Here is a 12,899-nt window from a genome sequence, read left to right as displayed (position 1 = left end):
TCTGTGCAACACAGTTTGGTAAAAGAGCTCAAAGCCATGTAAAAATAAGGTCAAACTGAACTATTATTTATTTATTTATTTATTTAAGAGTAGAAAATGAATAAATAGTTTGAATATTCAAATTTCTCACGACCAATGATTGATCGACCAAAGATCTACCCGTGCTATCATCAGTTCTTATTCATTTCCGGACTTAATGGAATAAGTTATTGTATTTAATGTGGTAAGTCTGAAAAACATGGTACAGATGAAATGTGAGTGACGCAAAGCTATCAGACAATATAATATCAGAACATATAGTAGTGCATAAGTCCTGCTTTTCTTTGTGTTGTTTGTTTGATTTTGAGCTTGGCTGTATATCATTATACAGTTTCATTGCATAGAAAAGATAAGTTCAGATATTTTACCCCTAATCAATTTGTGTTTTATGGTAAGAATAATAATAGGGATATATGTGTGAGGCAGTGATAACAAATTGTATTGACTGATTGTTAAACCTTTAATGGAAACATTAAATAAGTGGAATAGTAACAAGAATCCTTATATTTCCGGCAGTAATAATGAAGCATGCAAAACTGCAATTTCAAACTATATTGCAGGTAGCTATATTATAGATGGATATATAGATCTAGTTATATATGATATGAGTTATATTTTTAGTTTAAACAGTAATGGCTGAGAGTGTGTCCAGTGAGGGGATACTGTATATTGAATGTTATTACATGCTGTCCCATGAATGCTATGATATATTGAAACCCAGTTGGCATCCTGTGTTTACTGCTTAACTAACACATGTCTTCTGTTTAAAACAGACAAAGTGCTCCCTGCATCAACCCACACACAAGCTTTCATTAAAAATGTATAATAACAAACCTCTCTTAGAATAGCCATTAGTATCCATTAGAGGCATAATCCCAGAACATATGCTGCATGGTATTACTCAAGATAGAACATGGTCAGAGTGAGGGTGTAAAAGCTGGAGGATCTCTTATGTGGAAGAGGATTAGTGAATCAGCAGTTTTTTTTTTTTTTTTCAGGAACCGAAAGAAAACAGCTCCCATTGAGATTACATGTATACTACTGGATTTTAGAATAACAGAGTATAATGCTGTTATGTTGTCAGGTGTCATGATACACAAAGAACAGCATTTATTCAAAACAGAAATCTTCTTTAACTACTGTTCAAAAGTTTGGGGGCAGTATTTTTATTTATTTATTTGTTATTCCTTTATATACTTTTTATACATATATTTTTATTCAGCAAGTATATGTTTAATTGATAAAAAAGCGATAGTAAAAATTTATTTTAGAAAAGATTTATATTTTAAAAAAAATGCTGTTCTTTTTCACTTTTTATTCATCGAAAAATCCTGAAAAAGTTTCTAAAAAATATTAAGCAGCAATAACTGTTTCCAACATTGATAATAAATCAGCATATCAGAATGATTTTTGAAGTATCATGTGACACTAAAGACCGGAGTTATGGCTGATGAAAATTCAGCTTTTCATCGCAGGATTAAAATAACATTTTAAAGTTAAAAATGGAAAACAGTTATTTTGGTTTTTAATAATATTTAACAATATTACAGTTTTGTCTGTATTTTCATTAAATAAATACAGACTTTATTAGCTTTTTTTTTTTTTGTAAAAAAAATAAATAAAAAAAATAAAATAATAATAGTAATAACAATAAATAAATAAATAAATAAATAAATAAATAAATAAATAAATAAATAAATAGTACAGTGCAAACCATATTCTGCTTGAAAAACACCGTTAGGTAGATAGGTAGGTAGGTGGGTGGGTAGATAGATAGATAGATTCAAATTTGGACACTGTTTATATTTTAAGTAATTCAAAGGTAATTAGTTTGACATAATTAGTGATTTGTAACTGTAATTCATTTTAATGTAACCCTAACATCTATGTCAGCACTGGAATCCCAAAACACAGTGACGTCCATCTCTGGCTGATCAGCAGGCAGTGTTTAATGAGCGAGAGCCAGATACTTTCTCAAGGCTTCAGCCTGGGAGTGGTTAATTAATCAGACTGTGCTTTCTCTCTCTCTCTCTCCCTCTCTTTCTCTCCCCTCTTTCTTCCATGTGACCTCTCCCACAACATTACAGAACACTAATCCATCATCTTCAGCTTTTTACTGGGGTTACACTATGAAGCAGTTTTCCAATTTTCCAGCAACCGAGTGGAACTCTTAAGATGGCTATTTGCCACATTTGGGTACACCATTTCCTGTTGGGCACAGCGGTGTTGAAACTAAAAAAGGAACTGAATATTAAACATATTGGCTCTGTTCCAAAACCTCTGCGGTGAGCCCATGTAGGCAGAATTTTAAAGCACTATAGGTGCGCTCCCAACATGAAAGCTTTCACAAAAGGCAGACAGCATAATTATGCTGCCTTCTGAGATACCTTCTTTTTTCCACTAAATAAAGTCAGTATCGCATGTATCCTTTACAGAGAAGACAATCCCAGCCAGGCTACACAGAAACTGTGCTGCGAAATCTTTATATTTTAGCCATCCTTCTTTCATAAACTTTGATGAGTGAGTAAATGAAGACAGAATGTTCATTTTTGGGTGAATCTTTCTTATAGACAGGTTCTTCTTGGGATTTGCAGTGAACGAGACCTCTAGCCTCTGGGGTGATCTATTTTCAAACGCATAAAAATTGATGACTGCTGACAAATGGGAACTTCTGCAGCCAGAGATGCTATTCACAGCACACTGACCCCTGGATAATCAAGCCTGTCAAAGGCCAGCGCAAAACCCTTCATTACCCCCATTAAAAATCCCATAAAATGACGCTCTCTAAATGCCACCGGATGAATTAGACATGCATACGGTCAGCACAGGTAGACGTACAGAGCTGCCAGTTATTAATGTACCTTCAGTTCGGATGCTGAATGGGGAATCACCCAGTCGCTTGGCCGAGAACTGCCCCCCCAGAGAGGTCATTAAGAAGCACAGACTGAAGAAACCAATCCCCGCCACAAATATCCTGCAACAGACAAACAGATAGATGTATGAATGTATTGGGGTGGAACAAGAAAAAACCCAGACAATGACGAGAAACCACTATGAGAAGAAGTATAACTGTTAGAAGAAGTTATTATCCTTTGGAGGAAAATTAAAGCTTTGTCATTGTTTACTCACCTTGCTGTTGCAAACCTGTTCACTTTTTATTTTTTCATAAAAAATAAATAAATAAATATTCAAACAGGCGTTTTTTATGAAAGTGTAGTACACAGTGACCACATCTGCTAAGTTTAAATGTAAATACATAAATACATAAATAAAAAACACTAAACGTGGTCGAAGTGACTCATTCCCTCTATTCCAAATATTCCATCATACAATATGTCCGTATAACAAACAGAGCAAAAAATTATTAATTCAATTAACTCAATAATGTTTCGCTCCATCAGACTAATAGAGGGCTCCAATGATGACACATTTTTGTATGCAAACCCTGAAGTTGGAAAACAAATAAGATATTTTTATATTCAAGCAGTTGCTTCCAGCTTATACAATAAATATGCACAGATCAAACAAAAGTAGTCCAAAACCATTTAAAACAATGATGTTGGTGGGTTTGATGTTAGAGGACAACAGGGAAGGTTTTTGTTTTTTATTTTTTGTTTTATTTATTTTATTTTTTTTCACTGTAGGAAGCATTATTATGGATTATGGACATGCAGTGCTTTTAAGTCAAAATGCCATAATGATGGATTTGCCTCTTACAGACGCACAGCCTTACTTTATTCTGGCGGCACCCATTCACTGCAGAGGATCCACTGATGAGCAAATGATGTAATTCTACATTTCTCCAAATCTGTTCAGATGAGGAAACAAACTTATTTACATCATGGATGGCCTGAGGGTGAGTTAATTTTTGGGCAAACTATTCCTTTAAGCTTCTTACAACTCATTTAGTCTTTAAAGTATTAAAAAATAAGTAAAGAAAGAAATAACATATTTCCCTTGAAAGTTTAAGTTAGAATAGTTTGGAAGATCATCATTATAAATGCAACGCAACTGTAAAAGTAGACTGTGACAAGTTCGAGGCTTACGTACTAATGAGATGAATTTTACTGTTTGCCATGATGACCTTTAATGTCCCTGACAACCTCTGTAGTCCCATTTAGACACTTGACTGCAACTGCCTTTTTCAAGACAAGTAAAAGCTTTTAAAAAAATTACAAGTAGGTATTACTGATATATTTTGTGCTTGTGTTAACCACAGACCATTCAAAAACCCACTGAGGATGATGGGACTGAAGTGCTGAAATGCTGACTCGTTTCTAGGTTTTGCCTACAAAAATGCATCATCCTTGCAGGACACTATTACTGGTGCGCTGACCAAGTTGCAGCAGAATTTATATGCTTATTTTGATAATAATTAATTAAATGTTGGTCTGTTCTTCAGACAAAGCTATTATATGATTTTAGAAGACTTATGGAGTCATGTGGACTACTATGGTATTTAAAGGTGTTTTATCAATTTGGAGCTTCCCAGACATGGACACTGTCATTGTATGGAAGATTACTGCATAAAAACAACTGTATAATTTTTTTGGAATGGAATGCATTGACAGAATAGGCTCATAACAATGGCAGAATTTTGGGGTGTACTGTTTCTTTAAACGTCACTGACTTCTCAGTTTACATAAAACTAGAGTTTTATGTATCCATAAGGCAAATTCACATTTGCACTACAGATATTTTAATAAAGGCAAAATTAAAAACATTATTCATGCTTCTCAAACTGTAATAAAAGCATAAAGTCATCATGAGTGGCCTTGTACATTTTTAAGAAGCCCACTAAAAATTAAGTGTGCTTTTCATTGCTGTATGCAATTCATATCATCATAAACTAAGGATAAATCACATCTTTTGTCAGGTTAACCTATGGTGAACATGATTTCACCAAGTACAACATGTTCCTGGATCAACATCCTTGTTAATTCTGGAACAACATTCCAATCAACCAATCAGAATTGAGGGATACGTTTTCAAGAAATCTGGGTTAGATGCTTCTACACCCTTCTATTCAACTATAATTTCTCTCTGATTTTACGAATAAATTATGTAGGGTTAGGTTTGGGGTAGGGATTAGGTCTATATTTTTGGACTGTTTGTTTTCTGTTTTGAATTAAAATTTAATTAAAATTAATAAGTGGTATTACAGAATGCCAACATCATTATTGAAAATGAAGTTTGATTACTAGAATATTTAGGGGTAAGTAATAATTAGTTGTTTCTATTTTAGCTTGCAGAAGACAAATATTGGAATATTACAGTAGATCAAAGTCTGAGATATGTAGTGTTCACTGGGCAGCAGAAAAAGAAAAATCAAACAGTATTCTCTACTTTTACTAGTCCCAGCCGACGTCATTCTCTATAAAGTGACGTCATGTTTGGTGGCAAAGTAACAGTAAACATCAATTAGTATTATGAACTCTTATTTTTATCATGTAAGACATTTTTCATTTTATTTCCATTGTGTAAAGATGTGTCTTAAATAAGTTTGCAGGGCATATTTCTGTAATATCTGCAACCCTTTCATAGAAAAGGCTTGCTTAAAGTACAACACAAGCAATTGTTATTATTTATTTATTTATTTTTTCTAAGTTGCAGAGCTCAGGTAGGCTACTGCAGAACAGAATGACCCACATCTTCGCGCTGCTGGATTCCCGCCACTGCGAGAAACAGCGCGAAAGCTCATCAACAAGACTCAGTTCTTACACCATCCTCACATCCTTGCCTGAAAGTCTCCTGACACAATCAATGAAACCCTCTCAAGAACCGAGAATAGTACCACCTCCACCACCATGTTATTTACAGTAAGACAGTAATTTCTCTTTCTTTTTAGATACACTTTTCTGTGAGCGAAGGCAGTTTGACAAATTTCAGATTTTCAGCTTTGTTCAATTAAGAGAACCTGAGAACTTCGATAAAGACATTTAAATAGGTCAAGTTTGTTTTATTAGCGAACTATTCTTTACAAAAAAATAAATAAAATAAATAAATAATAATAATAATAGCATTGTGGCCATTTTTTTAACTATTAGCCTACTTTACAATAAAAATATTAGTTATACTACGCCATCAAAAAGAAACTTAACAGTAGTATTCTTAACGTTGTTGTACTGTATTGAGATCTTACATTAATCTAATAAGATTTTACATTTATTTATTTATTTATTTCATTTTTTTTTTTTTTTTTTTTTTATTTTTTTTTTTTGTAAGGACTTGATGGTTGACCACAGACACAAAACGAAGACCTCAGTCACAGTGGTCAAACGCTAGAGTGCCAATTCGAGGTTTGTCTGAATGGTGTACTGTCAATTTCTTCAATAATTTGAACATAAATGTCTTACAGTAGATTATGTCAAATCTTACCTGAACGGTTTGAACGTCAGCAGGCATCTTCTCGTCATAGTTATACACTCGCTATTTACAGCAGTCATTTTTCGCGACGACTGTTTATCAACATACGAACTATATAACGCATAATTTACTTGAATTATTTGTGTTTCTTAATATGCGAGTTTAAAGTAACAGCCCTAATTCTGACTGTACGCTCTCTGATGAAGTTGCAAGGCATCCGAAGATTACTGAGCGAAATAATCAGCAGGTCATTCAGTTGGTGATGTTGAACTATTCATGATAGTTTCCAAATAGCGTCAGAAGTAATCCAGAGTAGGTCCATCTCCGTACATTTAGTGAAGTATCAATGAAGCTCGTGAGGGGAATAAACACCAGAACTCCCTGCGCAGCGCGCGACGACACTGGACCAATTCACCGGCACGACTGCCGTTTTCTGTGATGTGAGTCGTCACTTTCACCTTCTTTGAGAAGACAATTGTCTCTGTGGTTAACTATGAACATGAATGCAGTTCAGCTGCTCCAGAGGAAGCGTCTAAAAGCTTAAACCGCTCCTCTGTAGTTTCAGAGCCGTGGACAGCTCCCAGTGCACACGCTAAAAGGCATCAAGAGCGCCATCCGATGGATTTCCACCAGTTTACTCGGATTATCCGATCTGAGATATGACGAACTGGGTCCTTCTGTATGCAGCGTGTTTTTGTGTAAGTGCTTTTAGTGGAACACAATTCCACTGATTGGATATGTGAGTTACATTTTAAATTAAAAAAGGAAGAACGTTTCACAAATGTATGGCCTCAAGTCTTCTTTGCACATTAATTTAACGCATGTTTAAAGGGAAAAAAAGAGTATATTCTTTATAGTAATTAAATAAGATGTTGTATTTGAATGTAGTGAAAAAAAAAAATTGTAATTGATTATTTGTTTTGAATTTGACATACTACATACTAAATACAAAAAATAGACAAAAACAAAAAAAAAAAAAACAAATGCACAATTTGCTAGATTACATGGTGACTCATTTTACCCCACTCTCCTCAATTCCCTTTAGTGTATGCTGATTTACACATTGCTTACGCTACCATTGTGTCTAGAGAGGATGTTTCAGTATTAACAGTAATGAGAATCTAATGAGAATAATTATTCAATAATGAGAGTTATGAACAAGGTCTAAGGAAGTCAAGCATTTTCAAACTATACGTGTCTCTTGGCCCAGCTGATGGTTTCTGCTAGTTTCATTCCCATCATTTCTGAACTCTGAGAACCCAGAGGACTATTAGCAGTGTAGCCCACACCTCTGGATGACACACTTCATATCCAGCAGAGAGTCTGACAGATCGCCATTAATGAAAGCCTCTCTCTGTACAGTTTAAGATACTGAGGATCTGCTTTTAAAAAAAAGAAAAGAAAATCAATAGTTCTCTATTTCCGAGACCCACAGTTTCAGAGTACAGCAGTACAACTACAGAATAAGGACAGCAGTGTACAAAACTTTCAGGTGCTGCGGAATCCATATTGTTTCAGGGCTACTTCAAGATGCAGAGATTGTGAACAACAACAAGATGAGTGTCTTGCCTAACAAAACAGGCATACAGCATGCATTGATTGATGCTATTAAGTGCTCCTCATTTCTCTATATAATTGTCTCTTTAAAACAACAGCTCAGATGAGAGAAAAATAAGGAACATGAGGTTTTCTTCAGTCTGCAGGGTACAAAATGTCTGGACTTGATAACCTGCAGCCTGTCTTTGGAACACAAACCCCAATAATGACAGACCCAAATAGCTGTAGTTAATGAAGCTTTTGGAGTAGAGACATGATTGCAAGCAACATACATCACAAATAGTTAATTATATTTTGGAAGGCAAAGAGTGAAACTGACATGTTTTTCTCAGTCTGCCGTGTTTGACGTCATTAGTGAAGAGCTTGATGTTCTTGTGGCGTCATCAAACAATCAGCATTTTCATATTCCTCCAGGCACAGAGGTGATTGGTCACATGACATTTATGGCTCAGGCAAAACTAAGTGCTTATGAGCAGTGTTGGGGGCAGTGTATTACAAGTAACGCGAGTTACGTAATCAGATTACTTTTTCCAAGAAAACTAGTCAATTTTACTTTGTTTTCCCGTTTATTGACTGACAACTCTCCTGTCCCCATGTTGAGAAAAACCAGGAGTAAGTGCAGAGGTGTTGTGTGCGCTGTGTTAACATGATGCTTACTGTAGTTCTAGATAAAATGTGATTTAATCTAGAACTACAGTAAGAACTACAATAAAAATATTTGTCACATTCATGACAAAAACAGATCCAGTATTCCTCAAAAAGAATAAAAAACATTGAAATACAAACTCGGAAACCTAAAATAATTGGGTAAATATGTTAAATAACACATTTTTATGTATTTAATCCCATTTTATTAACTAATGTCTTTGCAGCTGACCTTCGATGATCCAATTCAGCCATTTTAACATGCCAAAATAAATTTAGATAATCATAATAATTTTTTTTATTTTATTTTATTTATTTTATTTTTAATTGCTGAAGAGTGTTGAACTGTCTTCTCCTGCTTCCTATTCTTGATGCAATCAAGAATGGCAGCACAGCTTAAAGGTTTGTTTGAGCTGCGCCCTCTACTGTACATTTTTACATTTTCTTCAGGCTGAGGCTTATTCATTTCACTTTGTGTATGAAAGGGTTTTTACATTTGCCGAAAATAGAACCTTTATATATATATATATATATATATATATATATATATATATATATATATATATATATATATATATATATATATATATATATATAACATTAAGCAAGCCCAGCCCAAGTGAGAAAAAGTAACACAAAAGTAATGTAACACATTACTCTCCATAAAAAAATAACTAAGTAACACAATCAGTTACTTTTTTTTTTTTTTTTTTTTTTTAGGGACTAACACAATATTGTAATGCATTACTTTTAAAAATAACTTTCCCCAGCACTGCTCATGAGCAAAGATAGCAGCATGCAGGTCACTTAATTCTGAGGGGTCCTGTGCCAGCCAAGCAACTGCCATTGAAATGAATGGGAATGCTAATTTAGCCAGGTATTGTAGAACTCTTTGAGTTAATCAGCATTTTCCAGTGGTTTAGAGCATGGCTTATCCAATCAGAATTTAAAGTCAGAATATATTTTATAAAGATTTGTAGTGCTAATTTCAGATTCTTGGGGGATCTTATCAGGACCTTATTGTAAAGTGTTACCAAATTAATAATGCAATATGACTCTGATCAGAATGACATTGATGTGAAAGTGCTGTAATGGGCTACTGATCCGATGTTTTGAACCCTAATGTAAATAGACTGCAACATTAAATTGGTATATTGTTTAAAAGCAAACAGCCAATGACACCACTGTCAAAAATCACTAAAGCGACACATAGAAATAAACAGTGCTAGCTGCACATTTTTTAGGCTACATCAGCCTTCCAGAAATGGAATTTATCTCAGTCCATTCGTCATAAGCCAGCCAGTCACTTGTGTGTTTAGATGCCAATAAAGCACTTCAGGCTCACAACTCATCAAATTTAATTTACTCTCACTGTGTTTCAAACGCCCTCTATGCACTCTAAACATTCTCATTCATTCATGTACATTAAGAGCGATCAGCCCACTAGAACTATTGAGAATCTAAGTGATCTGTTCAGTGAAACATTTAAAATTTGGCGGCAAAGCGCCCTTCAAAAGCTATATAGTAAGGACAGCTGGACTTGATCATCTTTACTGCAGTTTTCTGAAATGATAATGTCACCGGGTGACTAATCCGAGCGGAACTTTTTTTTCTCCGGGCGGAACTAAAGTGTGGGAAATATTTCCGCCCGGACTAATTTAAGTGAAACACGAGTTCGGTTCCGGTTGGCCCAAGGCAGGGAATTATCCAAGATACACGTCAGGTGTGGGAAGAGGACGTGTCGGATATCGATTGGAGGATCGGGAAGGAAGCAGAGATATAAAAGGGGTTGGCTTATGAACAGCAGAGCAGGAGTTTGTTTCGCGGTGTTCCACACGATACGGAAAGTGGCTGGTGTGGCGTGGATGTTGTGATTTACGGGCTGTAACGGAGAACCCAAGGAAAAGGGAGATTGGAAGTACGGAGGAAGTTAAGTTATCAACCTTTTGTATGTTGTGTTTACATCTTATTGTGGATTGAGTTGAAGGAGCGATCCTAATTTTGGAAGGCCCCTGAGTGAAGGAGATCACTGAACTCGTATTGGGAGAGGATAACACTGTGTACTGGTGGGTGAAGACTTTATGAACATTCCTTGTATATTGTGGAGAGTGGATGATGGATGTGGAGGGAGACTAACTGCCTTTAAGAAAGGGTTCCGACTGCATATTTTCTCCGTAGCAGTGGGTAATTCACCCCCCCTCCCCCTCTCTTGTACTGATCTAATAATCTTCAGTGCTTGTGTGTTTACTCAGTGTTGATAGTAGTGCCTTGTGTTGGAGATCGCTGGGAAGGTTGGAGAGGCTCCGGTGTACGATATATACGCCTGCTGTGGTTTGCCCCCTGCCTCTGTCCATCTGACACGCCCCGCCAGGACTCAGAGCCCGAAACGGGACTACACCACGGATCTTCTTTCACTGAGTGTGTGGAGTGCGGTGAGTGCTGCTGTATTGAAGTGTACACACGAGAAGAATTGTAGTGCCTTTGTGGTGTGTGTGGTGTTTGTCTGTGGCTGTGTCCCCGGCCGTAGGAAGAGGCCTGACAGAGAGGAGCAGTGTATTGGTGGCAACCACAGCCTTTACTTTAAGTAAGCTGGAGCTTGGACGTGTTGGAGGCGCCTCTGGAGGAGGTTTGGATGACGTCGCCCACACAGCGATCTCTGTAAGCTTTCAAATCAAAGTCTTACCTTTTCATCCACGTGACGTTGTGTCATTGGCCTTGTTAGCAACCACCGGCCTTGTGCGTGTCGTCTGTGCGGTCTCTTCGAGGAGGGAAGCGAAGGACAGCAGCCGATCCTTCCCCGTGTGTCCCCTTGCCAAGCTGGGTGGGAAGCCCAGTGTTGTTCGCAGTTTCATCTGTAAGGCCCACCAGCCGTCAGTCATCGACCAAAACCCGTATCCGCTGGGAACACCGACCTCTGAATATCTTCAGTGGTGAGTAGCATGTTAACAGCCTAGCCCTGTGAATACTCACCTGTGTATTGAACTTTTATGCTTACCTGAGAGCTAGAACCCCTGCACGCTAACAGCCCAGTCCTGTTAATACTCACCTGTGTATTGAACTTTGTGCTTACCTGAGAGCTAGAACCCTTGCACGCTAACAGCCCAGCCCTGTGAATACTCACCTGTGTATTGAACTTTGTGCTTACCTGAGAGCTAGAACCCTTGCACGCTAACAGCCCAGCCCTGTGAATACTCACCTGTGTATGGAATTCTGTATTTACCTGAGAGCTAGAACCCCTTCACGCTAACAGCCAAGCCCTGTGAATACTCACCTGTGTATCGAACTTTGTGCTTACCTGAGAGCTAGGACCCCTGCACGCTAACAGCCCAGCCCTGTGAATACTCACCTGTGTATTGAACTTTGTGCTTACCTGAGAGCTGGAACCCCTGCACGCTAACAGCCCAGCCCTGTGAATACTCATCTGTGTATTGAACTTTGTGCTTACCTGAGAGCTAGAACCCCTGCACGCTAACAGCCCAGCCCTGCGAATACTCACCTGTGTATTGAATTCTGTATTTACCTGAGAGCTAGAACCCCAGCACGTTAACAGCCCAGCCCTGTGAATACCCACTTGTGTATTGAATTCTGTACTTATCTGAGAGCTAGAACCCCTGCGTGCTAACAGCTCAGCCTTGGGTCTTGAAGTCCATCCCCCCCTCCCCTAGAGCCAGAAAATCCCTGTACGTCAACTGCCTGGCTCTTGCCTTAAACTTACCTGGAGTGGAGTCGGCTGGAAATTGAGGGCTGAAGTGGAGTGTGTCGAGCAAGGGCTGAAGAGGAGTGTTATTGAGGACTGGAATCCGTATCTGTGGACAGAAGAATAGTACGAGTCATTAGTAGTTTTAAAGTTTCCCCCTCCCCTTTCCCCAAACTTTTAAATAATTAAAATTGTTAAATTTTAATCTTGGTTGTCTGTCCGTTCATTGGGGTGTTGTGGGACCTCCTCGAGGTGGAAGTTAGAGGGAGGAGCGAGACCCGTTAAATCAATTTTCCTCACTAAACAATAACACTTAACTTGATCATCTTTACTGCAGTTTTCTGAAATGATAGATATAACAAAATCAGGCTTCAAGATACAGAGTTGAGATTATTTTTCGGTAAAGTCTTCAAGTTGTGTTATTAAAGAATAACTGACCTAGAAATGTGCTATTGTACTTGGCAGATGATAAACAGATGACAATATATATATACAATATATATATATATAAATTTAAGACTGAAAGAGATGAAAGCCATGCCTGGGCACCAGAATATCATAGGAACTTTGAGGTAGACTTTTTAAAATTTTTAAA

At 37.1% G+C, this 12,899-nt stretch overlaps 1 protein-coding gene and 1 long non-coding RNA gene across 2 annotated transcripts in view; one reads left to right on the top strand and one right to left on the bottom strand.

Annotated features, from left to right (window-relative positions):
- LOC109054006 (alpha-1,6-mannosylglycoprotein 6-beta-N-acetylglucosaminyltransferase B-like) overlaps positions 1 to 7,085 on the bottom strand; it is a 101,056-nt gene extending 93,971 nt beyond the window's left edge. The window contains exons 1-2 of the mRNA XM_042720907.1: positions 6,418 to 7,085; positions 2,901 to 3,013 (exon numbers count right to left, since the gene is read on the bottom strand). Of these exons, the coding sequence (XP_042576841.1) occupies positions 2,901 to 3,013; positions 6,418 to 6,485 (181 nt within the window). The 5' untranslated portion in view covers positions 6,486 to 7,085. The remainder of the gene's footprint in view (positions 1 to 2,900; positions 3,014 to 6,417) is intronic.
- A 3,378-nt stretch (positions 7,086 to 10,463) lies between these two features.
- Positions 10,464 to 12,509, top strand: LOC122136595. Its single transcript, XR_006154258.1, has 2 exons — positions 10,464 to 11,537; positions 12,273 to 12,509. It is a non-coding gene; the product is annotated as an uncharacterized LOC122136595 (long non-coding RNA).
- Positions 12,510 to 12,899: the final 390 nt, after the last annotated feature.

The sequence above is a fragment of the Cyprinus carpio genome, chromosome B3, assembly GCF_018340385.1.
Source record: "Cyprinus carpio isolate SPL01 chromosome B3, ASM1834038v1, whole genome shotgun sequence".
Classification (NCBI taxonomy): domain Eukaryota; kingdom Metazoa; phylum Chordata; class Actinopteri; order Cypriniformes; family Cyprinidae; genus Cyprinus; species Cyprinus carpio.
Note: the sequence above shows the minus strand (reverse complement) of the source record. Positions and strands in the feature narration are given on the sequence as shown.